This window comes from Carcharodon carcharias, chromosome 16, assembly GCF_017639515.1.
Source record: "Carcharodon carcharias isolate sCarCar2 chromosome 16, sCarCar2.pri, whole genome shotgun sequence".
Lineage (NCBI taxonomy): Eukaryota > Metazoa > Chordata > Chondrichthyes > Lamniformes > Lamnidae > Carcharodon > Carcharodon carcharias.
The window spans coordinates 45,346,722-45,374,624 of NC_054482.1; the positions used below are offsets into that span (position 1 = coordinate 45,346,722).

Here is a 27,903-nt window from a genome sequence, read left to right on the forward strand (position 1 = left end):
CCTGTCACAGATGATCTGTCCATGACAGTATTGGTAGGACTGACCACCGTACAGTCCCTGTGAAAAAGAAATCCCGCCTTCACATTGAGGATACCCTTCATCGTGTTGTATGTTACTACCACTGTGCTAAATGGGATAAATTTCAAACAGATCTAGCAACTCAAAACTGGGATTCCATGAAGTGCTGTGGGCCATCAGCAGCAGAGAATTGTATTCAACTACAATATGTATCCACATGGCCCAGCATATCCCCACTCTACCACTAACATCAAGCCAGAGGATCAACCCTGGTTCAATGAAGAGTGCAGGAGGGCATGCCAGGAGCAGCGCCAGGAGCAGCACCAGGAATACCTAAAAATGAGGTGTCGACCTGGTGAAGTTACAACACAGGATTACTTGCATGCCAAATGGTGGAAGGAACATAGGAACACAGGAGCAGGAGTAGGTCTTTCAGCCCATTGAGCCTGCTCTACCATTCAATATGACCATGGCTGATCATCCACTTCAATGCCTCTTTCCCCACACTATCCCCATATCCCTTTATGTCATTGGCATTTAGAAATCTGTCAATCTCTACTTTAAGCAAAACCAATGACTGACCTCCCACAGTCCTCTGGGGTAGAGAATTCCAAAGATTCACAACCCTCTGAGTAAAAAAAAAAATTCTCTTCTCAGTCCTAAGTGGCTTCCCTCTTATTTTGAAATTATGTCCCCTAGTTCTAGACTCCCCAACCAGGGGAAACATCTTACCTGCATCTACCCTGTCTATCCCTTTAAGTATTTTGTAGGTTTCAGTGAGATTACCTCTAATTCTTTGAAATTCTAGAGAATACAGGCCCAGTTTCCCCAATCTCTCTTGATAGGACCGTTCCGCCATCCCAGGAACAACTCTGGTGAACCTTTGTTGCACTCCGTCTATGGCAATAATATCCTCTAAGGGAAGGGGATCAAAGCTGCACACAATACTGCAGGCGCAGTCTAACCAAGGCTCTGTACAATTGAAGTTAGATTTTGCTACTCCTGTACTCAAACCTCTTGCAATAAAGGCCAACACACCATTAGTTTTCCTAATTTCCCTGCTGCACCTGCATGTTATCCTTCAGTGACTTATTGACGAGGACACCCAGGTTCTTTTGTACATCTACACCTTCTAATCTCTTACCATTTAAGAAATACTCTGTTCCTCCTCCAAAGTGGATAAGCTCACATATTTTCACATTATATTCCATCTGCCATGTTCTTGCCCTCTCACTAAGTCTGTCCAAACCTTGTTGAAGCCAACTTCATCTTCCTCACAACACACATGCCCACCCAGCTTTGTGTCATCTGTGAACTGGGAAATGTTACATTTGGTCCCCACATCCAAATCATTGATATATATTGTGAACAGCTGGGGCCTGAGTACTGATCCCTGTGGTACCCCACTAGCACAGGAAGCAATATGCAATAGACAGAGCTAAGCAATCCCATAACCAATTGACCTGGTCTACACTCTGTAGTCCTGTCACATCCAGTCGTGAATGGTGATGGACAATCAAACAACTAACAGGAGGAGGAGGTTCCACAAATATCCCCATCCTCAAAAGAAGGGGGATCTCAGCATGTCAGTGCAAAAGACAAGGCTGAAGCATTTGCAACCATCTGCAGCCAGAAGCACTGAGTGGATGACCCATCGGCCTCCACCAAAGGTCTCCAGCATCACAGATGCCAATCTTTAGCCATTTTGATTCACTCCATGTGATATCAAGAAACAGCTGAAGGCACTGAATACTGCAAAGACTACGGGCCCTGACAACATTCCGGCAAAAGTACTGAAGATTTGTGCTCTAGATCTAGCCGTACCCCAGTATGGTACAACACTGGCATCTAGCAGTTTGGAAAATTGCCCAGGTATGTCCTGTACAGAAAGAGCAGGACAAATCTAAACCGGCCAATTACCGTCCCATCAGTTTACTCTCAATCATCAGCAAAGTGATGGAAGATAATGCTATCAAATGGCACTTACTTAGCAATAACCAGCTCACCATTGCTCAGCTTGAGTTCCACCAGGGGTACTTAGCTCCTGACCTCATTACAACCTTGGTGCAAAAATAGAGAAAAGAGCTGAACTCCAGAGGTGAGGTGAGAGCGACTGCCCTTGACATCAAGGCAACATTTGACCGAGTATGGCATCAGGGAGCCCTAGCAAAACTGAACTCAATGGCAATCAGAGGAAAACTCTCCATTGATTGGAGTCATACTGAGCACAAAGGAAGATGGTTGTGGTGGTCGAATGTCAATCATCTCAATCCCAGGATATCACTGCAGGAGCTCCTCAGGATAGTGTCCTAGGCCCAACCGTCTTCAATTGCATCATCAACGATTTTTCTCCATCATAAGGTCAGAAAGTGGGGATGTTCGCTGATGATTGCACAATGTTCAGCACCATTCACAATTCCTCAGGTACTGAAGCAGTCCATGTCCAAATGCAGCAAGACCTGGACAATATCCAGGCTTGGGTTGATAAAGCAGCAAGTAACATATGTGCCACACAAGTGCCAGGTAATGACCATCCCCAACAAGAGAAAATCTAACCATCTCTCCTTGACATTCAGCCGCATTGCCATAGTTGAATCCCAAACTATCAACATCCTGGGGGTTACCATTGACCAGAACCTGAACTGGACCAGCCATATAAGCACTGTGACATAACAGGTCAGGGGCTGGGAATTCTGTTGGGATTTCCTAACTACAGGAAGGATATCAGTAAGATTGAAAGAGTGCAGAGCAGATTTACTAGGATGTTACCGGGTCTTAAGGAGTTGAGTTACAGGGAAAGATTAAACAGGTTTAGGACTTTGTGTTCTGTTGAAGGGTCATGAGGACTCGAAACGTTAACTCTTTTCTTCTCCGCCGATGCTGCCAGACCTGCTGAGTTTTTCCAGGTAATTCTGTTTTTGTTTAGGACTTTATTCCTTGAAGCGTAGAAGGATGAGGGGAGATTTGATAGAAGTTTACAAAATTATGAGGGGTATAGACAGAGTAAATGCAAGTAGGCTCTTTCCACTTAGATTAGGAGAGATAAACACGAGAGGGCATGGCTTTAGGGTGAAAGGGGAAAGGTTTAAGGGGAACATTAGGGGGAACTTCTTCACTCAGAGAGTGGTGAGAGCGTGGAACGAGCTGCCATCTGATGTGGTAAATGCAGGCTCACTCTTAAGTTTTAAGAATAAATTGGATAGATACATAGATGAGAGCAGTCTGGAGGGTTATGAACTGAGTGCAGGTCAATGGGATTAGCGGAATAATATTTCGGCACAGATTAGAAGGGCCGAATGGCCTGTTTTCTGTGCTGTAGTGTTCTATGGTTCTATAGTTCCATAGGAGTAATTCACCTCTTGACTCCCTGAAGCCTGCCCAACATCTACAAGGCTCAAGGAGTGTGATGGAAACTCTCCACTTGCCTGGATTATTGCAGCACAACACCCGAGAAGCTCAACGTGATCCAGGACAAAGCAGCCAACTTGACTGGCACCCCATCCACCACCTGAAACTTTTACTCCCTCCACCACCACTCACAAGTGGCAGCAGTGTGTATCATCTACAAGATGCACTGCAGGAACTCACCTAAGCTCCTTTGACAGTTCCTTGCTAACCCACATCCAATAGAAGGATAAGGGCAACAAATTCATGGGAACACCACCATATGTAAGTTCCCCTCCAAGCAATACACCACCCTGACTTGGAACTTCACTGTTGCTAGGTCAAAATCCTGGAACTCCCTTCCTAACAGCACTGTGGCTGTTCCAACAACACATGGATTGCAGCAATTCACATAGGCTGCTCACCACCACCTTCTCAAGAGTAATTCAGGATGGGCAATAAATGCTGGCCTAGCTGGCACCCACACCCTGTGAAAGAAGGAAAGAAAAGTTGGAGCCAGGTTCCTCCATTCTCCCCTACACTGACAGGAGGCAGTCTGGCATCTTGGTGTGTATGTCCATTGAAAGCTTCCCTGTATGCTTCCCCATTGAAGTCCTCCTCTGGGTCCTCTGCAGCAGTATTCGTCTGCCATGTTGCCCTCTTTTAAGCTGGTAAGCAAATCACCCTTTACCTCTAACCTGGTTGCAGCCCATTCATGCCTGGTGACTCACCCTGTGCTGATCCCAACTCTATGCTAGTCTTCAAGGTAGGTGCAATTCCAGTGTCTGAGCTGGTGGCTATGTCATATCAAGTGATGGGACCTCTTTGTCACTTCGGTCCTGGTGCTCTATTTTCTCCTCCCTGGGAATCCCACAGCTGGGGAGGTGGCAGTTATTGGGTGTCTAAAAGCAGGAACTCAAAAGGGGAAGGTTAGTGTTTTGTTGTTGTAAAATGGGTAACAGTTAGTGAAGATTGGAGTTCAGCAGCGAATCTCGCAAAAGAACAGCAGAGTTGATCATGTGTCTCCAGATCATGCAAAGCATCTGAATAACTATGGTGGTGTGGGAAGCACGAAGTCCATGTTCACACCACCAGCAGCTTGCTTATCATGCCAGATAGCAAGATGAGGATGAGCTGAGGTTTGAGAAGGGGCATAATGAAGGAAGATGCCATCATCTTCACTGTTCTCAATGTTATTGGATGCTGCGGTCCCTGTGGCAGCTGACACCATGATGCTGATAGAGAGCCATCTGAAATACGGAACACCTGTGTGGTTGAGTGGATTCACAAAGAAGCAATATAAAGCCATTGAAAGTGTTCAGAAAAGGGCTTGCAAAGCATTCTTGGCCCTAATTACCATAGTTATTCAGATGCTTTACACGACCTGGAGACACTCGAGAAGAAGCATGATCAACTCTGCTGTTCTTTTGCGAGATTCGCTGCTGAACTCCAAACTTCACTAATTGTTACCCACAGAGAAATATCACAGTGGTTACCAGTTATGGAACTCAAAACTAACTGAACTAAGATATAAAACAACAAGATTTAAGAACAGTCCAATTTCCTATCTCATACACACGATAAACAAATTCTAATGTCTGTTAATCTTTGAACCCTGATAACGTAAAGATCCTAATTAATGATCAGTATGTTATTTTACTCTGTTCTTTCTATCATTTTTGTATTTTTATATTTTACTTGGAATGATTGATTGTAAAACTTATCTCAATTTGGCCCTTCGATGTGACAGGAGTTCATTTTTAAATAAATAAGCCAAGGAAAATTAGGTCAGGTGACCAAAAGCTTAGTCAAAGAGATTTTTTTTATTCATTCACGGGATGTGGACTTCACTGGCAGAGACAGCATATATTACTCATTCCTAGTTGCCCTTAAGAAGGTGACGGTGAGCTGCCTTCTTAAACTGCTGCAGTCCATGTGGTGTAGGTACACCCACAATGCTGTTAGAAAGGGAGTACCAGGATTTTGACCCAGCAACAGTGAAGGAATGGTGATGTATTTCCAAGTCAGGATGGTGAGTTACTTGGAGGGGAACCTCCAAGTTGTGGTGTTCCCATCTGTCTGCTGCCCTTGTCCTTCTAGGTGGTAGTGGTTGTGGGTTTGGAAGGTGCTGTCTAAGGAGCCTTGGTGAATTCCTGCAATGCATCTTGTAGATAGTTCACACTGCTGTCTCTGTGCGTCGGTGGTGGAGGGAGTGAATGTTTGTGGATGTGGTGCCAATCAAGTGAGCTGTTTTGTCCCGGATGGTGTCCACCTTCTTCAGTGTTGTGGGAATTTTACTCATCCAGGCAAGTGGGGCGTATTCGATCACACCCCTGACTTGTGCCTTGTAGATGGTGAACAGGCTTTGGGGAGTCAGGAGGTGAGTTACTCATCGCACGATTCCTAGCGTCTGACCTGCTCTTGTAACCATAGTATTTATATGGCTAGCCAAGTTCAGTTTCTGGCCAATGGTAACCCCCAGGATGTTGATAATGGGGGATTCAGTGATGGTAATACCATTGAACATCAAAGGGCGATAGTTGGATTCTCTCTTGTTCGAGATGGTCATTGCCTGACACTTGTGTGGCACGAATGTTACTTGTCACTTGTCAGCCCAAGCCTGGATATTGCCCAGTTTTTGCTGCATTTGGACATGGACTACTTCAGTATCTGAGGAGTCCTGAATGGTGCTGAACATTGTGCAATCATCAGTTAACATCCCCACTACTGAGCCTATGATGGAAGGAGGGTTATTGATGAAACAGCTAAAGATGGTTGGGCCTAGAACACTATCCTGAGGAACTCCTGCAGTGATGTCCTGGTGCCGAGATGACTGACCTCCAACAACCACAACCACCTTCCTTTGTGCTAGGTTTTAAGAAGTGAATTAAAGGAGGAAAGTGAGGTGGGGAGGCAGAAATGTGTAGGGAAGGAATCCAGAGCTTGAGGCCGAGACAACTGAAGACATGGCCACCAATGGTGGAACAATTATAATTGGTAATGCGCAAGGATTGTGAGTTTGGAGAAGGCTACAGAGATAGGGAGGGGCAAGACCATGGAGGGATTTGTAAACAAGGATGAGAATTTTAAAATAAAGATGTTGCTTGACTGGGATCCAATGAAGATCAGCAAGTACAGGGATGATAGGGGAATTTAATTACTGCAAGTTAAGACATGGACAGCAGCATTTTTGATGACCTCAAGTTTATGGAGGGTAGGACATGGAAGACCAGTCATGAATGCATTGGGATAGTCAAGTCAGTAAGTACCGAAGGCTTGGATGAGAGTTTCAGCAACAGATCAGCTGAGACAGGGGCAAAGTTAAGTGATGTCACAGAGATGGATAAAGGTGGTCTTAGAGATGGCACAAATATGAGGTCAGAAGCTCCTCAGGACCAAATGTGACAACAAGGCTGTGAACAGACTGGCTTAATTTCAGGCTGTAGCCAGGGAGAGCGATGGAGTCAATAAATATAAAGTCTCTTGTGTAGACCTCAGGAAATGCAGGCATACTTGTTCCATGCCAGCTCTGCTCCCCTTTGCTCCTTCTATTTTGCGTTATCTTGTTCTGCAAGAGAGAGGTCATGTAGCACTTATGTTTGGGTGATGTGCCTGCCATTGCTGAATGGAGGCAGCGAGAGGTGGGTATGAGGATGGCAGCATTGGCAGGTGTCTGGGGATGAGGTGAAATATCTGGGTATTAGGTGTCAGCCCTGAATGTCTGGGACTGTGCTGAGTGAGTGATGGAAATGTGGTTCATTGAGCAGCATGAGAGGCTTGTGTCATGGTGTCATGAGAAGGTTCATTCATTGATGTTGACTATCTGCATGAGAATTCTTGTGGCACTGTTGCTAGGCTCTCAGATCCAGACTCCAGGAGTTGACCTTCTCCACCCCTTAGTGAGGGAGATCATTTAGGGTCTCCTGGCTCCCAGCAGGACTATGATGGCTTTCCTCCTGCCCACCTGCTGCACCACTGTCCCCACTGCTGCATCCAGCAACGTGGATCTCTCTGACTGTCCTGTGTCCAGTTTGCAAGAATTCCCATTGCAAGAATCTTATTGTACAGTTTCCCTTTAAGAGACTGCCTGCACCACGTAGTCTGCAGCCCAGATCTTCTGTCGCTGCCAGTTCTCTGTGCAGAGCTCACTGGCAGCTTTGAGAAGGAGAGATCAGTGTTGGATGCCTACCATAGAGTCAAAATCATTCACACTAGCTGGGTAGATGAATTTTGTGTCTTATCCTCCTGTATGCTGGCCCCTGTGTGCAAATATTGGGGAAGATAAATTGGCTCAGTGGTAGTTCTCTTGCTTCTAAGTCAGATTTATGGGTTCAAATGCCCTGCCAAACGTCTTGGACGCAGAATTTAAGGAATACGACACTGTCAGAGGTGTTATCTTTCAGACAAAGCGTTAACCCAAAGCCCTATCTGCCTGTTTAGATGGATCTAAAAGATCCCATGACACTATTTGAGGAAGAGCAAGGGAGTTCTCCCATTGTCTTGACCATATTTATCCTTTAACCAATATTAGTAAAGCAAATTCTAAATTCGCTTATCTCACTGCTGTTTTTGGGATGTTTGCGTGAAAACTTGCTGCCAAGTTTACAAAAGACTTTTATTGGCCATGAAGCACTTTGAAATATCCTGAGGGTATGAAGAGCAAGTTTGCTCTTTCCTTACTTGTTTAATTTGCTTCTTCTCCCTCTTGGTTCCCACTGTACATCCTGGAAACAGAAGCAACTTCCCAAAAAAGAATTTTAATTGACTGAAAAAGGCTAATTTTCCAACCAAACAAATGCTTTAAAAATTACAACTGGGGGTGCCAAACTATGACATATATGAATAAATCAGAGCAGGAGGAAGCTTTGCAAGCATTGAAAGGCTTTGTTTGCTTATTATAGTTTAACAACTGCAATATAACTTGGTAAAGTACCATTATAATATACTCTAAATAATAAATATTAATTCAATGTAACAAATTTACTTCAGCTTTAGCAAGCACTGTTACTGAGAAATTTTGTACAACTTTCTGATAAGCGATATTTAGTTACATAATTATGTATAAGATGTTTTGAAATTTGTTCACATTTTACCAAGAAGAATGTTCTTAATTTGTGTAATTTGTTTCTTTTTCCAGTTCCTCCCGCAATCAGGGATAATGAAAAGCCAGCAAACATATCAGTGGTCTTGAACCAACCCATCAGCCTCTTCTGTGATGTGTCTGGTCACCCTGTTCCCATCATCTCTTGGTACAAAGACGGAATACTTGTATGTGCTGTCAATCCTTATTTTCGTGGGAAGATTAGAGGATTGTCAAAATATTTAAAACATAAAGGCAATTCTAAGCATTCTAAGCATGTTGAGCACTCTAAGGAAATTAGGATTCCTGTATTAAAATTAGAATTATAATGCAATAGGTAATATTGCCCACTGTTATGATCCAAGCTGATTTTACTACTGGACAGTGAAACCTGGCTTGATAGATCCTAACTTTTTATTTGAAACCATAGAGGAAAGTTACTGAACAAATTTACAGGAGTCTGCTAGTGAACTTTTAACACAAGGAATAAAATATTTATTAAACAAGAAAAAAATAACTACATTACACCAGATAAAAAGATTGGAAAGATCTCACTACAAACACAAGAATATGATTTAAATATTCAGTATTCCTTCACCCCATCTTTACAGACACATCAAAATTCAGAAAGATAAAACAATTTACCACATCTATTTTATACACTAATTTTCAGGTTAAGTATGCAGTGCATGTGAATTAACAGGCAAACTGTGGTCAGATGCAGCACACTCCAAAGTAAATGACAGATACAACCCAAGTAGTTTCTATGGATTTTTCAACAACCCACCCAGACGCTTGCTACACTGTGAGTCAATTGGTCTCACTGAAACTCTGTCTTTTTCACAAGGATTTCCAATCTCCTTGTTTGGAGAACATGTCTTGGAATTTTCTCCAAATGTCACTCCTACCTGGACGGCTTCAACCAGGATCCATCTCCAGGGTTTCAATCTCGCCTTCCAAGATTCCTTTCGCCTGGATCTCTGAGTACACTCGAGCTTCATCTTCCAAGCACACTGTCAGATCTTTGGCCATGCCAAGCAGAATATCACTGCTCCAAAAGGCCTGCAGTAAGGAGTCACTAACCTTCAGCCACCTCCTCAGATCTACAGGCCTCTCTTGAGCCCACTTTGCTTCAAGTCTGTTCCATGCAGCTCTCTCTCTTTAATTCAGAGCCTATTTTTCTGCTCCTTTCTCTCAACTTTACTTAACAGGATCTGTTTCTGATCTCTATCCTTGTCCCTTACATGCGACTGTCTTCTGAGACCTCTTTCTTGAACCTTCTTCTGGGACCTCTTTCTGTTCCTTCTCTGGTTTGGGATCTTCTTCTTAGTTTGGGACCTTCTCCCTGTCCCCCTCCCGAGTCCTGCTCCTGGGACACCTTCCCTCGAATGATGCTCCAGCTCCAGGTCACATGACCTGCAGTTTTGCACCGTTTCATTCCTTTCCTCATTTTCTTCTGTGCATATGTGCAGGGCTGGTTCCTGATCTAAAGATGTACAGAAACAAACTGCGTGTGTGCACAGGGCTGGTTCCTGGCCCAAAAGCATAAAAGACACAAGCTGCGCACGTGCGGTCGTTCTCCAGCCGACGCATGCGCAGAAGGCCCAAGCTCCAACCTCTGAATCACAAACTCAATTTAAGGTAACCCTTTTTTTGAGTGTCATCATATCACCACCACCTTCTCAAAGGAAACTGGGAAATGGCAATAATTGCTGGCAATAATTTCATGCGTCCCCGCTCAGGTGTGTTTTTGGCAGGTTGCACATAAAATAGAACGGGTGCCCAGCCCACCACCTTCCTACTTACCCCCATAATACAGAGGGTGGGCGGGCGGGCAGCGAAATGTACAATATATACAGGTTGGTACTGAGACATCTACAAATCCTATAACCCCAAACAATATTTAGAGCTAGATATGAGTGAATTGTTCACCTTGCATAGACTAGCTTAAGGTTAGAAGTACCATGTGCCAGAAACTGTGCAGAATTGATATATATGCGGCTTAAAAATTATTTCAAGGTAATGTCACATGAAAAAATATCTAAATATCAAACTCTTCACGGTAAAATACCTTTCCAAAATAATGTGTCTACCAGGTTGGGGGCAGCAGTGTTGTACAGATATTGAATGCAGGAAAAACACTAAAAGTGTACAAGGCTGTGACTGGTGACACAGGGAAATACACTTGTCGGACAGTCAACATTGCTGGAACTGCAGAGAAGAACTTCAATGTGGAAGTGCTAGGTGAGCTGATTTAAAACAAAATAAAATAATTGTTATTGAACCTCTCTCTGTCTACAACCAGCATTATATATTATATAATTCAAATGCTTTTTCAATACACATACTCCATCTGAACTGATGATGAGCGATTTTATTTTTCAAATTGCTCTGCCCAAAACTTTACATATTTTTGGTAATGGAACAATTTAAAAACTGTATAGGGTATGTTATTGATCACATGACACTTGTAAATGTATGCTTGGAGGGCTTTATACAGTTGCACAGTTCTACACATTTATAGTCTCAGCTCATTTTTTAATGAGGGTCTTAAATTATGCCAAGGATATCTTATTGGAGGTAAAAACAAAAAAACTGCGGATGCTGGAAATCCAAAACAAAAACAGAATTACCTGGAAAAACTCAGCAGGTCTGGCAGCATCGGTGGAGAAGAAAAGAGTTGACGTTTCGAGTCCTCATGAGCCTTCGACAGAACTTGAGTTCGAGTCCAAGAAAGAGTTGAAATATAAGCTGGTTTAAGGTGTGTGGGGGGGGGTGGGGGGTGCGGAGAGAGAGAGAGAGAAGTGGAGGGGGTGGTGTGGTTGTAGGGACAACCACTTTAACACCTATGTGTTCTAAAGTGAAGCGCAACGCAAACTGGAGGAACAACACCTCATCTTCCGACTAGGCACTTTACAACCTTCCAGACTGAATATTGAATTCAACAACTTTAGGTCTTGAGCTCCCTCCTCCATCCCCACCCCCTTTCTGTTTCCCCCTTCCTTTTTTTTCCAATAAATTATATAGATTTTTCTTTTCCCACCTATTTCCATTATTTTTAAATATTTTAAAATCTTTTATGCTCCCTCCACCCCTACTAGAGCTATACCTTGAGTGCCCTACCATCCATTCTTAATTAGCACATTCGTTTAGATAATATCACCAACTTTAACACCTATGTGTTCTTTTGTTCTATTGTTGTTGACATCTTTGATGATCTGCTTCTATCACTGCTTGTTTGTCCCTACAACCACACCCCCCCTCCACTTCTCTCTCTCTCTCTCTCTCTCCGCACCCCCCCCCCCCCCGCACACACCTTAAACCAGCTTATATTTCAACTCTTTCTTGGACTCGAACTCAAGTTCTGTCGAAGGGTCATGAGGACTCGAAACGTCAACTCTTTTCTTCTCCGCCGATGCTGCCAGACCTGCTGAGTTTTTTCAGGTAATTCTGTTTTTGTTTTTTATCTTATTGGAGGACTAGGTTGAAGCAGCTGAGGGAGGTTACAAGTGGTCAATGCTCTTTTGGTCAATAAAAGCACAATTTTACACTATCTCAATTTTTTAATTCCTCCATCAATTTTAATATTCTCTATCGTAACCCTCGACTCCTTGGTCACTCCTCAACATTTGCCCTTCTGTTTCAATAAAGCCATTGATAATGGTAAATACATTGCACTGCCTCCCTACTCTAATTCTTCCTTTCGGAGGACTCAAAAACTGCCATCCTCCTACAGTCTGTCAAATGTTAAGACCCTTAACTTCATCATACTTAATCACATGCTTGATTTTTTTTTCATCTTTTGCTCTACCTTTTTCAACTTCAGCAATGTCCTGTTGTGCCCCTTCACTTAGGTTTCTCTAATTACATTTTAAAAACAAATCATCTCTCAGGCGCTGTGTTCAAACCATTTAAATGCATTCTGCTTTGTTGTTTCTTCGTTTTTCCTTCCTTCCCAAGTCCCTCCCAGTATAATGGGTGCTGGCAGTGCAAGTGAAGTCTCAGTGATTCTGAATCGGGAAACAACGCTGGAGTGCATAGTCAAAGGCTTTCCCTTTCCTAACATTCAATGGTACAAAGACAACAGGTAAGCACCTTTTCTTGCCCTGTCCACAAGCAGCACCCAGAGGGTCTTTAATCCCAGTTGTCTTACTGCTGGTCCAAAACCATACACATATCAAATCCTAAGACTTACTTCATCAATCTCGCCTGGTAAGAAAAATTGAACTTCCTTTCTCCTGTTGGCTGAAAATTTTCAGAAATAAATGATCACGTTTGTAAGGGCAAGAGTAATAAAATAAAACTGAATAACATTTACCAGGTATTGGCTTTGGCTTTAGAATTGGCAGCAAAGCTTTTCTAGAGTTAATTTTGCATAGTAGTCCATCTGTTCACAACAGTGTGTGAAAGAAGGGAGTTGTTATCAAAGTAATATGTATAATTGGGCACCGTATAAAATGTACCACTACTCGTTGCACTTCCATTGAAAGAAAGTGTTAATTGACACTGCATAAGTATTTTTCAGTAGCTGATTTCTCGAGATCTTACAGGTCAAATTTTGTGATTCCCATTTGGTGAATAGAACCAATGGTCTGGATTTTACAATTTTCAGCAGGGTGAGGGAGGCGGAATGAAAAGTGAGTGGTCCGCTCACTAACACCCCTGCAGCCTCAGCATGGTGAATCAAGTGTCGTACGAGAAATTAGTGGCCACCCAATGAGAAGATAGCCAATTAGCAATGTGAAGTTGCGCTCCGTATCCAATCGGTCTTCTAAGCCAGGACATCAGGCAGGAGAGGGGTTATGCCATGAACAGTATGTTGGTCACTGCCACCAATTTAATGGCTCCTTTCCCTATCAATTTCTCATTTTTTCCTATGATAGGCTCAAAACAGTGAATAAATGTAGTAAAAAAATGTACAAACCCTGCTACCTTCACCAGCAGACTCTGCTGCTACATGCAGACATAATCCCATTGGCAGGTTTTCTACTCTTGTACGTGCCTCCTCATACCTGCTGCAAAGCACTTCCAAACTTTTTCCCATACGATGCCCAAAACATGCAGTGGGCAACGAAAAGTTGCATACAATTGGTCCCTTAACAAGTTCAATAGTTTATTAATTGGTTATTTCAAAATGGTGGGCGGGCTTCTGATTTCTATGCCCACTTGCCTTTCATAATTTCAGGAATGGAGTGACAATGTTGGATTTCCAACCTGACATCACCATGCCATATTTTACATACCTGGGGGTGTTGGAGTGGGGGGATGGTATGGGAGGGATGAGGGGTGGTGAGGGGAAGGGGTGCAGCGCACCCAATTTGCGACCATAAAATCCAGACCAGTAAGATTAAATAATGAACCCAAATCTTTCCCTATCCCAGTCAGGAAAACAATTACTTAAAATTTCAAATCTTCATGTAGGTTCAGATATTGAACCAAACAGCTGTCAGAACAAAATGCAATTTTCCTTAATTATATACATAAAAGTTGTATGAAGATTTATGAATTTCAAAGCAAACAATCTGAGCAAGGAAGAGCAAATTTAGTTGAGAGAACTACTTCAAAAATACAACCATCAAAACAGTTACTTGGTAAGCTCATTAATGACTTTAACTGTTAATCGGAGGTGATCCACAAGGATTAGTGAGTGACAACTGTATCACTGTGCTGAGTCAAAAAAATCCAGTGTTAGAACTTCACATTTGCTGCCTTTGAAGGCCAGCCAGACAACTTTCGAGGTGTTAATGTGCTCCTTCAGCACTTCTTCATATTTGCTGCTGGGCTGCCATAAAAGCTAGGGCTGTAATTTGTAGCGGTGCTGCAGTTTAAATGGAGTACAATGTTAGCAGATATGTCACATGGTGGACATCAATTTTATCTTTGGAAGGTCCCTTTGTCCTCCATCTGGTAGAGGCCATATATATTATCAAATTAAGATTTGTCTTCAGTTTGCACTAAATGCAATAATAATGAAAAAATGCATCATTTGCACAACAGGCTTCTGTTCCCAGATGACACTAACATGGAGGTAAAAAACAGAGGGCAGGTATTATACATAAAGAGTGCACGTCTAGCTGACCAAGGTCACTACCAGTGCAGTGTGGTGAATGCTGCAGGAAAACGATTCAAGGAATTCAAGCTCAATGTCTATGGTAAGTACAGCTTTTCTCAGATGGAGAACAGGTGGTTGCTCCTGATTCAAGTTACAGCATCTTGTGTTTTACTTAAAATCTGAGGATTTTCTGTCAGTTATTTACTTTTTTTGTTGACTGACTGATCTGCAAAGCTGACATTATCAAATTTCTGTGCAACTGTTACACTGTCAGAAGCAGGTCACAAGAGTGTGGGAACTGAAATCCAGCTATCTAGCTGGATATTTCAAATCTAAAGTTCCAAATTAAGTAGGCAAAATGTTGTCTTTATGTTATCATTTCATAACCGGCTCTGCTCCATGAGCTTTGAAGGAAACCTGGCACAACTATTTGCACCAGCTATGTCCTTATAATGTTTCTCGCAATTAATCAGATGATGTGCTGTTTCAGAAAGAAAAAAAACACTGTGACATATAGCCCACTGTGTATATTTTGCTGCCAAGATTGTTCTATGTTTAATTAACCTTCTCGTCCGAGGCCGCAAGGACTCGAGCCAGGACGGGGCAGTAAATGGTGCACTGACGTTTTCAACATGCTACTGCCTCACTTTTGCCTAAAGGAGACGGGGATGGCAGATTAAAATTGGTCGCATTAGGAGGTAAAGTACAAACCCTGCAGGGTGAAAGGGTAGGGATTCACTGGCATGAATATAGAAACATTGAGAACCACATTAAAGGGGTGATCAGAGCAGCAAAGAGAGATCTTTGAAAATGCATAGCAGTTGAGGCTAAACATTAGAGTAAAACATTTCTTTCAGTAACAAATCAGTAAGAGTGCAGCTGGAGGAATAGTGGCAATCATAAAAGATGCTAACAGGCTTAAAGCTGGCATTGAACACAACACACAAAATGTAAATTATTGTAAATTATTACCATTTCTGATTTTTTGCAAAGGAGGATGTAAGCAACATACAATCTTTCCAAACAGGGGCACCTCAGTAAAATCAATTACTTTGATGTAAATCAGATAGTAACCTTAGAAAGACTAAAATGACTCATACAAATAAATTTACAGAGCGAGATGATATTTAGTACCAAATGCTAAGGCAGACTAGTGAGATTTCTGAAACACCGATGATCATTACGAGGAGTCAATGGACACTGGGGAGATATCACGGAACACAGGCTAATGTGGTACAAATATTCAAAAATGAGGAAAGAAAAGACATAGACAACTGCAGTTGGTTGTATATACATTCCACATAAAATAATAGAATTGATTACTGGGAGTACATTTGAACATTACCTGTTCTATAGTCAGCAGAAGATCCTGCCTGACTAGCTCCTTGACTGCTTTGAGGAAATGTCAACACAAGGGGACTGCAGAAAACTCCATGGAGTGCTGTACCTTTAATTAAAAAAGCTATTAGTTAAACTAAAAGCTGTGCAATTTCAATGTGAATGTTGGGAACAGATGCAAAATTGGCAAAAGATAGAACTCATTAGAGAAGTTAGGTTAGAGTGGGGAAGGTATGAGAGAATTTAGATTCAGACTAATAAATAATAGGCCAGGATGGTGAGGTTTCCCAGCCCACCACCCAAAGGGTCAGTAAAGAACTCATATCCACCAATACTGGCTGCCCTGTAGCCATTTAATGCTTCAAGGATTGGCTGGAGTGGAGCTTTTGCCCCTCATTGGGGAGGAAGTCCCGCCTCAGAGAGCTGTCAGCCAATCAGATTGGCCAGGAGCTGTCTAGTCCCAGCAGTGGCAGAAGCTGCAGTGGCCAGGACTGGAACTACCAACTGCCCCAGAGTCTAAATTGCTGAGTTCAGGACCAGGTAAGTGTGGGGAGGGTAGGGAGAGGAGGTGAGGCCCAGAGGATGGGCAGAATGGGGGTTGGTGGAGAGGCTGGGGGAAGGGAACACCTGCAGGGGCAGACCTTGAGAAGTAGATGGATAAATTTACAATATAAAACATGCTGACTGACAAAAACAAAATTCATTAGATCATTGTGCTCCTAGGATATCCAAGCTACCCTAACGAAGCTTGAAAATTAATGTTTTAACTAGAATACTGTGCCCAGCTATTGTCTAACCATGTTTTAATAGTGTTTTCCTTTCTCACTGAGGATTGGATGCTCTAAATTAACAATTTCAATAAGACCTATTAGAGAAAAATGACCCTTTGAGAAATTAGATACTAATTGTCCCTTGGGCCTGACAGTTGACTGATATTCCTTAATATGCATGGGTATTTATAAGAATTATGATCACTGCATGTATTGGACAAGAATTATTTAAAAAGCCTGAGAAATCCTTGGACAATCATGCAAATTTGTTGTTGTACGTAAATTGAATGAACAAAGGATGTGATCTCTATCTGCCAGGGTGGAAGTGACAATGGGATGCATTCCTCTGCATCCCCGAACACATTTGTGTTTATTTGATTTCCTACCAGAGCAGAAGACTGCTGCTCAATACATCTGCCTAAACATAGGAAAGTGTGGTGAAATAATATGCAAGCAATAGAAATATGTCATCTAATGTATCTTCCATCATTTCTCTAAAGCAGCACTGGATACCAGGGACTCATTATAATCCGTGGCATCTAACTTTTCAAAGACAGGGAGAAGAGTGTCTAAGGACAGAATTTTCTGCCGGGTGGGTGGGCGGGCCCAACCCAATCTCCGGCGGGTGGGAAGCCGATCCCCGATGGAAAAGCGGGCCGTGCCGCCATTTTACGTGGATGGGCCAGTTAAGGCCCGCCCAGCGTGACGTCTGCCGGGAAGCGCTATGCGCTTCCTGTGCAGGGGGTGGGGGGTTTCCCTAAAGCGAGAGTGCGCTCTTTTGCACATGTGCACGAAAGAGCACATATCTCCGAGGCTAAGTGCAGCCTCAGGGAGATTGCTTCCACATTGAAAAATATTAAAAATACAAAAAAAACTCTAACATGAGGTGGGACATGTTCATAATTTACATAATAACTTTATTAAAATTTTTAAAACCCTACATGAAACCTAATCCTGCCGCTGGAAGAGGTTTCATGTTTTCTCTAAGTACTGGGAGGGGGCAATTAAAGGGGCATCCATTGAACTGTGCATTCATAAATGAGAGAGGCCCAACTGAGACATATGAGGAACCTTTCGATGACAATGCAGGGAATCAGGAAAGTGAAGCAATGATGCACATTCATGCAAGACTAATCCCACAAAGTGGCACTAATCGATCTCCTTGTTTTAATCCCTTGTTTGCAGCGTGGAAATTTCCCAGAACGATAATGAAATCCAGAGCAATTGGGTGACTGGACAAACTTCAGATACGTGTTACAATCATGGCATTGGTCAGTTCACAGAAGAGAAGCCTCAGGCCCCCTTCAAATAACCTCATTTCCAGATTAAATATTTACCTTTATGTTTATCCCAAAGAGTGTAGCATTAGAGTACAATGAATTAGGATCCCAGCACCTGGACTGAAACCAGCACATCCAAGTGTCTGGCCAAAGCAATGTCATCGCAATCAGTCATGTAAAGGGTGGGGGTGTGATGAAGAACCATGATACACACCCAGCACTGACCATCATTTCAGGCGCAAGTAGCTGCCAACACGAGAACAAAGCCCTCGAACCCAGATTCACTGATGAGTCATTGAAAGGAAGGAGACCTTTGGAAACTAATGCTGACTCTCGTCTGTTTCTTGTTGATACTGCAGAGAGGAGACCATCAGGAAGATGGAGCCTGGATTTATTGCTGCCTTCATTAACACTTATAGGCAGGAGAAAAAAAGGAGGAGGTTGTGATGGAAGTGCCTGGCTTGCCAATGTCACAAGCAAAACCCTCAAGATCAAGAGCCAGCACGGCCACCTCCAGATGCAGAGTATGAGGCTTACAGAAGTGTCAAGCGTAGGTGGTTCGCAATACCAAGTGAGTACAGAACTCATGTTTTAACTGCAGATGAGCGAGAACCAGTGTCCCTGATGCCTCAGCATGTCCAAGGACCTGGTGACTCATGTTCGCCACATTCTCCAGGAGACTAGAAAGGCATCCATTGCCAGTGGCTCTGAAAGTAATGGCCAACAGTGAATTTCTACACCAATGGCTCCTTCCAGGACTTTACTGGGGACCTCTGCGGGATCTCTCAGACACCCACGCACAAATGCACTCATGAGGTTACAGACGCCTTTTTTGCCAAGGCCCACATTATGTCAATTTCGACAGAGCAAGCTGGGGTGACAGTGGGGTTTGCAGAGACTTTCGGATTCCCACAGATACAAGGTGCCATCGACTGCATTCATGTGGCTATAAAAGCTCTTTAGCACAGGCATTCGAATATATAAACACGAAGGGCTACCACTCACTCAGTCTGCAGGTTTGCACCAGATACCCAGGAAGTGCCCACGACTCTTCCATCTTCCTCGGACATCTTCGAGAGACCACACAGGATCCATGGCTGGCTCCTTGGTGACAAGGGGTACCCACAACAGACATGGCTAATGACACCCTTGCGGTGGCCCGCTGCAGAGAGAAAGTACAACGAGGCTCATGCTGCTAGCTGAACATTAGTGGAGCACATCAAACAGATCTTAAAGATGTGATTCCAATGCCTGGACTGATCTGATGGAGCACTGCAATGCATTCCCCAGAGGGTTTCACCCAGAGGATCATTGTGGCTTGCTGTGCACTGCACAACCTGGTGCTGCAAAGTGGGGAGGACTTGCCAGGTGCTGACACACGGAGGAGCTGTGCATCTCCTCTGAAAAGGAGGCCATCGAGGGGGATGAGGGGGTTGAGTTGGAGGAAGCTGAGGTTGCATTGGAAGAGGCCATAGCACAGGCCAGACAAGGCAGGATTGTATATGTGGGGCCCTCATAGCCACCATATTCCACGAGGAGGATGATAAGTTGCAGTGAGTCCCCTCTTGGACAAGTGCCTGCCATCATGGGCCAGCATGAACACCAGCGTTAGTATTCCGCTCATTTCAACCATGCATTTCAATATGAGAGTGAATAGTTACACATGAAGCTCACATTGCCCTGATCCTCTAAAGGATGATGAAGCCTCAGGAGCATGTGTACTTGCTAGAATGAGGTGCTCACTGGAGGAGGAGTCCCAGCAACAGATGTCAGAAGGACATCTTCAAGTGTCTCTCCAGCATCCCAGTTGCAACAGCAGCCTACAAGAACCAGGAGCTGTTCCGCTATTCTCAGTGGGCTCGTAGCTGTCTGCCTTCAATCTGACAAAGTTCCTCAAAGAGGTCCATCTCCAGCAATGGGACAATGCATTCTGTGTAACCTCAGTGGTGAAACTGATAGGTGACATTTGGGCCAAGGCAGCCGAGGAAGTTCTGCAGGTGTGCATCTATTCTGAGACGACTCAAACCTCTGTGTCACCTTCTTCTCCATCACATTAACATCGGGCACTGTCAGTTAAGGATACTGGTCTGCTTTTACCCTCACCTTACCATGTATGTGGACCACCTGAGGATGATGACATTCAACTACTTGTGTGCCAGTCATTAAAATGCTTCTTATAGACACACATTGTGATCACATGGCCAGCCCTAGCCCTTGTGAACTCCAAAATTCTCAGACACCATGAAGCCCTCAAGGTGTCAAGTCGTTGCGAATAAAGAGCCATACACCCTCGCTGTTATCCCATTGCTCGCCTCAACGTTGTCTAAAGCTGCTATGTGCGCTTCCAGACCATGCTCAAAGGCTCTATTGACCACCACATATCACCACTTTCAATTAGTATCCCTTGGTGAGTGTTTAGGTGAGGTGACACACAGCGCTGCATCCCAACATTGTAACGAAAGCCTTATGGCCACAATCCAGACAATTACAGGTTAAGAAACACTCAAGGTTGTAGGTTCGAGCACCAGGGCAATAATGTGGCTGAGTTGGGCAGAGCTTTGGCACCTTGAGGTGGCAGCGTTCTTCCACTTATTGGTGAGATTAACTAGGAAGTCAGAAATGCAGTTGGCAGACCAGCGCACACAAGATCTGAGTATGAGCTCATAGCATGAAAACCCTGGCGGAAGACAGAGAGCACATGGAATTGCATGATATATGATCCTTCTCCGTGCATTAACACATCTCTCCTTGTACATTACATCTTCACCTTTCAAGATTGCAGATAAGATAGGAGAGTCCTCTGCCTCAGTCTTACACAGTCAAGAATAAACATGACATGATCCTTCCACAAGCACACTTAACATTAAGGTTGAGGCATCACTGATGTTGAGAATGATCTGGAAAAGGGCCACACACTGTGGTGATATGGAAACACGCTACATAGATGAGAGGCCCATGTTAGCGACATGTGCAGGAGGAGGGACCATGGTATCTCATCTGATTGACAGCAACACAGCTCATCATTAAAAGGAGGCATATGCAAGAGGAGATGTGAAATGGGTGCCATTTTAATTACATTTGTGAACATTACATACATGTTTTGAACACCCATGCCACCTTTGTGCTCCTAAATCTCTTTAACTTTTCGAATCCTACTGCTACATCTTGGTGCTTCCCCAACATCCACAGCAGAGGTGGAGGCAGCTTGGTGGCTGCTACGCCCCTTTGTCTGTGATGACTTTGGTGGGTGCCCTCTGGAGGGCCGAGACCTGGAGGACTCTGGCCTGCTTTGGGTGTCCTCTTGTGGGATAGGTGGACTTTTCTCAGCCTGTGGAGCTGGAGGTGATGGGGTCAAAGGAAGAGGGAATTGGATTTGGCCGAATAGTTCTGGAGTCACCTGGTTGGACGGACCTGGGGTGTCCAGCTGCTGGACCTCCTCATTTGACTCAAATTTAGCAGAATCATGGCCTCCAGCAGTCCTCCAAGTGCCGGTGACTTTGGATGTCCCAGCCTCCACCTGCTGTGGACCAGATTGTGTGCTGTCCTCACCAGAATGTGACCTCGAGATAACTCTAGAACTAGGTTGCACCGAGACATGTATCTCTGCACTGATGGAAGATTTGGGTGAGTGCTGTAATGGGTCTCCCATGGTGCTCTCCTCTGGTTGCTCATCCAAGGTGTCCTCGGGACTGAAGTTGAGGGCCAGGCTTGTGGATGCTCTTGGGCACTCTCCAGAGGTTCCAATGAAAGAATGGAGATATAATTACTGCCTGGCAGCTGACTCTGAAACAGGACAATGCACTCACAGTATGGTTGTCTGAGGGATGAGCTGGTGCAGGATCCTCACTTATGTGTGCGTCACCCACCGGTGCAGGCATGGCCCAAACCCTCTCCAGCCAGCTCGATGGCTCAATTCTCGTAGGGAGTGAGGACTTTGATTTTGGCCATTCAACACCCAGTCTGAGAACTCTCCCTTCAATTATGTGTGAGCTTGTCCTGCATAAAGACAGATAAAGAGTGTGAGCAGGATGCGTGCCAGGGTAGATGATAAGGAAGCCTGCCATGTATGGGTGGTGAGTGCAGCCATGGATGAGATGAGGTCATAAGATGCAGAGGAAATTAGGCCAGATGGGTATTTGAAGACGTGTGTGAGAGAGTGAGTGGTGAAATCCCTTGAGCTGCCAGCGTGTGAAATGCCAGTGAATGTGTAATGGCTGATGAGTGTGTGAGTTGAGAGTGATGAGAGGGTTGATTTACCCTGGCTGCATGGATCAGATCATTCATCCTCTTTCTGCACTGAGTGGTTGACCTCTTTTGTGCTGCATTGGCACTGACCATGCTGCCACCGCCTGCCAAGCTGGCATAGTGAGGTTGTGGACCTCCTCCACCATCACGGGGGTAGAGGACATTGCAGCTGGCCATGGCTGTGTCCAGCAGGCGTTCCAAAGAGGCATCACTGAATTTTGGAGCAGCATGCTTCTTCCTTTGGAAGCCATGTTTTCCATGGAGCAGTCCTGGCCTGCAGACAGTAAAAAATCTGTGGACGGGTGCATTTAAATATGGAGCCCAGAGTGAGGACGCTCCGGGCTCCATATTTAAATGCACCCATGCACAGAGTTCATGGCGGGCTGGGCGAATCAGAGGCCGCTTGCCCGCAATCTGGCATGTTTCCCATGCGTGTATAATTAATGCGGCAGGAAGCGGACAACACAGCGCGAAAACCCGCATTGCGGCCGGCCGGTAGAGCACAGTTTTTCATGCCCGCTGCCGCACTTAGTACAATGAGGAGAAAATCCCTGCCTATGATTCTATAATGCAGTTTTACCAGCAGCTCAGAGGCTGTCCGCAATATTATACTGCAGCACGCTTCTGAAACCTGCCACAAATGTCTACTCATTAGTATTGCTGGACTCCTTTCTGGAGACTAGGGAGCCTTTCATAAGTAGACACATGGCTCTGAAACTAGAGGTCCCAACATGCAACAAAAAAATTCCACTTCAAAAATGATATATCTTTGCTTATACAGTTAACACTTTCATTCCTACAGATTATTTACAGATAATGCTTTGTTGACTAAGAGTGTTTAAATAACAGATTGAAATAAAATGCTAGCAATCTGAAATGAAGATTGAAAATGTTGGAAATAACTAGTGAGTAATTGGTATCTGAAAAAGAAAGATTAGTTAATATTTCAAATGGGATCCTTCATCAGAACTTAGTTCTGCGCATTTCCAATATTTTCTGTTTTTATTCCCCATAAAAATTCAAATCAGTTAAGAATGAATTGAATGTGTGAAAGATATGTATAGAAATAACTTATCTAAGATATACTTTGGGGCTGATTTAACTAACACATTCCACTTTAAGGAAGTTTTACCCATCATTCACTTATTGGAAGGTCATTGTTGTGTTATCTACAACTTCCCAACAATGAATTTTTAATAGTTAGAAAATTGTGTGCAATGTGCCCCTAATATCCCAATATACACTGCCAATGGGTGCTATTTCCACTGATAATGTGCATTTGCAAAATTAGCCCTGGTGGTTTCTGTCCCATATAGGTTATGGAAATGACATTTGTTGAACAAATCTGGTCCAAATTGAACAATGTAGGTTTTTGTGACAGATTAAATAATGTAGATTATTTTGTTAGATTCAAAATGTAAATCATCTTGTTATATTGGTTGTAAAATAATTATTAGATTGATATCCATGAATACATACTCAGCTGCATTTCAAAATCGAGGAAAAATCACTTCTTTGGACACTTGTAATTAATTCAACTCCCTTGAGAAGTTGCACAAATTTCATGATAGGATTATAAATGTCCTGTTGGAGGTATTGAGATATGTAGGTAGGCCAAATGTTGATGTATTACCTGAGTATCTTTTGGTCTTTGAACACAGATATTCTGTGTCCTGCAGCCATGTTAGGTGAATCGATTTTTGTTGTATATGTGACATCACAATAGGAATCACTGGATTATAACCTACTCTTTCATTTCCAGGCGTGCGTTCCAGTTAGGCCTGAAGTGGATTGAAAATATCTTCTCTATGACAGCCGCTAAAGGCCTAACTATATTAAGTTTGAGCATTCCCTCCCCAGCTCCAAGTTGGTCCCAAGCTATGGTCTAATATTCAGTACCACATTAAATACAATTGGACATAAACGAGCACCACATTCATTGTCTCAGGCACCAATGCTTGTTGATCTAGCAATTTGAAATTTCACACTGATGCAGTATATTCTGAAGTTAAGGTTAAGTACATTGTTGGCACAGTGTAGAGAGATCTTTACCCAGCATTTAAGAAAAAAGACCTGTATTTAGACTTGTCTTATCACATCTTTCAGAAGCATCCCTAAAGGCTTCATAGAGAATAAGTTGCTTTAAAATATAGCAAATATTGGATAGGTGCAAATGCCAGTTGTTTTGCACATACCATAAGTGACAATGAGATAAACGGCTAGTTAGTCTGTCCTTGGCGTTGGCTGAGAGAGGAACTTTGGCCAGAATATTAGGAGAACTACGTACTGTTCTTAAGTAATGCCATACAATTTTTGGTATCAATCTGATCCTCTGAAACAGGCAGATAAGGCCTTGGTTTAATTTCTAATCCATCCAATACATAATCTTGAGAGTATTGATGCAGGATGCAAAAATGTTAAAAGCATTCTATTTCCCCAATGCTCATGCATTGTCTTTTAAATACAAAGGAATTGATTTATTATTTTAAGAAAGAAACAAAAGTAACAGCAGTAACAGTGTAGACCAATGCTAACAATGAACCAACAAGCAGCTGACAGTGATGTAACTTGATCAGTCAGAACTGTAACCACCTAGTCGTTTAGCGTGGGACAGTTCATAACGAACTGATCCACAGGGATCACTGGCATTAACAGTTGTTAACAATAGCTTAATGCACTGCTGTTGGAGCTTAGCTAACAACACATGGGATTTCGCCCATTCAAACAGTAAGTTTCTGATTCCTCTTACTGAACCCAGGGGGCACTGAGGCCAAATAGTTCTGTCTCGCCTGAGATCAGCCAACTCAACAGAAACAAAGAACACGACCTGAGGCTTCCCTGATCTTTATGAACCAGTACCATATCATGGTGTACAATTACTTGCTGAGTCATTAGGTCACATCATTAATTGTGCCAGGATTTCCCTCTATAGACTGAATCTTCCGTTCCAATGTTGTGCAGCTGATCAAGATCTGGTAAAAATTCGCCAGTAAACCCTGATGATTCTAAATGTGAGTAAAAGCTGAAGTATGACGCCACCTGCTTTAAGACTAGAAGTCTAGTGTTCTTTTGCTGGAGTTGCTAGGTATTCCGAAATTGTAAAAGATATTTCTTTCCATTTGTCTATTATTACACTTACGCTGTTTTCTTATCATTAATCCAAAAGTCCCACCAAGTATTAAAGGCAGTAACATCACAACTGATCTGACAGTTCTGCTGAATCACCCTGTGACCTTGGAATGTGAGGCTCGTGGTGTTCCCCTGCCCGCTATAACATGGTACAAAGCTGATCGACCAATCATCTCCAGTCCACAAGCTACATATATTAACAGAGGGCACCTCCTTCAGATCCCTCAAGCCCATGTATCGGATGCAGGCCAATATACTTGTCGTGTCACCAGCATCGCTGGAATTGCTGAAAAATTCTATGTGTTGGATGTGTATGGTAATAATTCTTCTCTTATTTACATTTATATTTCTGTTTCTTTTATCTCTCCTTGTCATTTTGTAAGCTTTTGTTTCCAGCTAGGTGAGCCAATTTGGTTCAATCCATTCTTTAAGGCAACTTTAGGCTTAGACCAAGTTGTATGTTTGCGGATTTGAGCTCCTTTCATTTTTACCAGATCTCCACACACATACAGCTGAATCCTAAACTTCAACTATATGAATTGATGTTGTTTAATTAGTCTCTCAATTGGGTATCTGCACCCCCATTTCCAACTCTGAGGCACATTTCTCTCTACAAGAGTAGGGGGGGAAGAGTTAAATATCACTAATAGTTGGACCAGCCTGATTTATTATGGGCATTTTACATCACTTTACCCTTTTTTTTACAAGTCCCTGTGTACTACCAACCAAATTAAATTCTAATTTTTTCAATAGTCTAACTAATCTCAAAGCGAAAATTACAAAGTGTAACATTCTTGGTGCCACAAAAAATTGAGGTTTAAACCATAGCAAGTACATCAGTTTACTTATAAATTTATTGTTCAAGATAATTAAAAAGCTCAGTTGCAATAAATTAGAAGTATGAATAAAGTTAAAGGACATTTGTCACATTTAAGTGAATTTCATAGTTTTGAATATTATTGCTCAATGCTTTTTTTCTATTCCCCCATTTTTCTTCCTTTCTTTCCTTAAGGTGGTGACTCATAGTGGACTATGGTTCCATATGTGCTGCCTACCATATAATATCTCAACCAAGTAACTATTCTTTATGTTTGAACCTATGAGCAGCAGCAAGTTATTCACCACTGGAATCCACCAGAGTATAGGATTGTCATGTTCATATAGGACAGACAGAATTTTCATCTATATAGCACCTTTCTCATCCTCAACAAAATCAGAAAGAGATTAAATGGCCATTCATCTCATTGCTATTTTTGAGATTTCATATTCAAATTGGCTGCTGTATTTGCTTACAAAACAACAATAACTGCAATTAAAAAGTACTTTGTTGGCTGTAAAGCATCTAAATCAATGACAGCATGAAAGGTACCATACAAAAGCAAGTTCACACTTTCAGGTTGTTCCAGAGTACCTCATACTCAATTAAATATTTTGAAATGCAGTTGGTATTTGGCAATTTTCATTAAGTGAATCAGATGAGTAATCAATTAATCTTTTTTATTGATAATGAGGAATGAATATTTGCAAAGGATAAGGAGAACCCTCAATTCTTCTTAAGATTGTTTCTGGAAAGTGAATTATCAGAAAAAGGAATTATGGCTGATTTTTACCCCTCTCCATAACCTAGAAGCACTAAGACTGGTTGTAACATTCCAGCTGATATCAGCCTTTTCAACCACCTGGGCATGAGTTAGAGTTCAGAACCATGATTTTGATCTAAGCCATTAGGGAACTAACACAATGGGCTGAATTTTTGCTACCAAGCTGGGTAGCTTGAATTGAAAAGTTTCCCAACTCAATAGATCTGCTGCAGTTTAAAGGGCCTTGTTAGACCCAATTTTCACTCTGGGGAGGCGGAAGTGGGATCAAGTCCAGCCTGCCAACCCCAGAAGCAGGTCCTAGGCAGCCACTGGGCAGGTGAGCGTTGAGGCAGGCTGGTTCATAGGCCCAACTTGGTTCTGTGGGACTTTGTCCCAATTGTTTTGGAAGCTATTAGGCTCTCTAGCACTCATCCCTCTCAGCCCCTCACCCCCACCCATGGCCCCTCATATCCCCATGCCAACCTATGCACCCACCCACCCCCAATGCACCCTCATATCTCCAATGCCACCTCTAAAGCCACTCACCCAGTATCCAACATGGGCAGACCTCAGGACTCATGTGAGATGAAAAAATACTAACAATCTGCTATAACTCTTGCTCCTACATGCTTTATAGTGAAAAAAATCTATTCAAAGCTTTTAAATCTCCTCAAATGGTTAGTCTCTTATGAAAAACAGACTTCTATTCAGACCTTGCATCAAATCCTTTAATAGTCTCTTTAAACTATCAACCAAACTCTGAACTCAGAACACCCTGCTGAGATAATAGTAGCTTTTGAAACTCAGTCAAGCATTCACAATAACATAATAATAGCCCTTGGGGAAATGTTAACAAAGAACTCCACTGAAACTGTACAATCAGATGGTAATGTTTTTTTCTAACCTACACCAGATGGCCTGTCAATCAAAGCAGTCCAGCAGGGAGCTTTTTCTAACTCTCATTGCCAGCTTCAGCCTGTTTTTTCATGTTTAAAGAGCAGGGGATTTAAAAAAAAATTCAGATCAT

At 43.0% G+C, this 27,903-nt stretch overlaps 1 protein-coding gene across 4 annotated transcripts in view; it reads left to right on the forward strand.

The window, feature by feature from the left end:
• The window catches only part of hmcn1 (hemicentin 1), a 725,933-nt gene that overhangs the window by 393,494 nt on the left and 304,536 nt on the right, over positions 1-27,903 (forward strand). For all 4 annotated transcript variants that reach the window (XR_005945469.1, XM_041207700.1, XM_041207701.1 and 1 more), the window contains exons 27-31: positions 8,540-8,670; positions 10,579-10,726; positions 12,443-12,569; positions 14,480-14,634; positions 25,334-25,612. Coding sequence is in view for 3 of the 4 variants with exons in the window: in XM_041207700.1 (XP_041063634.1) it covers positions 8,540-8,670; positions 10,579-10,726; positions 12,443-12,569; positions 14,480-14,634; positions 25,334-25,612 (840 nt within the window). In the remaining variant the exon portion in view is untranslated. The remainder of the gene's footprint in view (positions 1-8,539; positions 8,671-10,578; positions 10,727-12,442; positions 12,570-14,479; positions 14,635-25,333; positions 25,613-27,903) is intronic.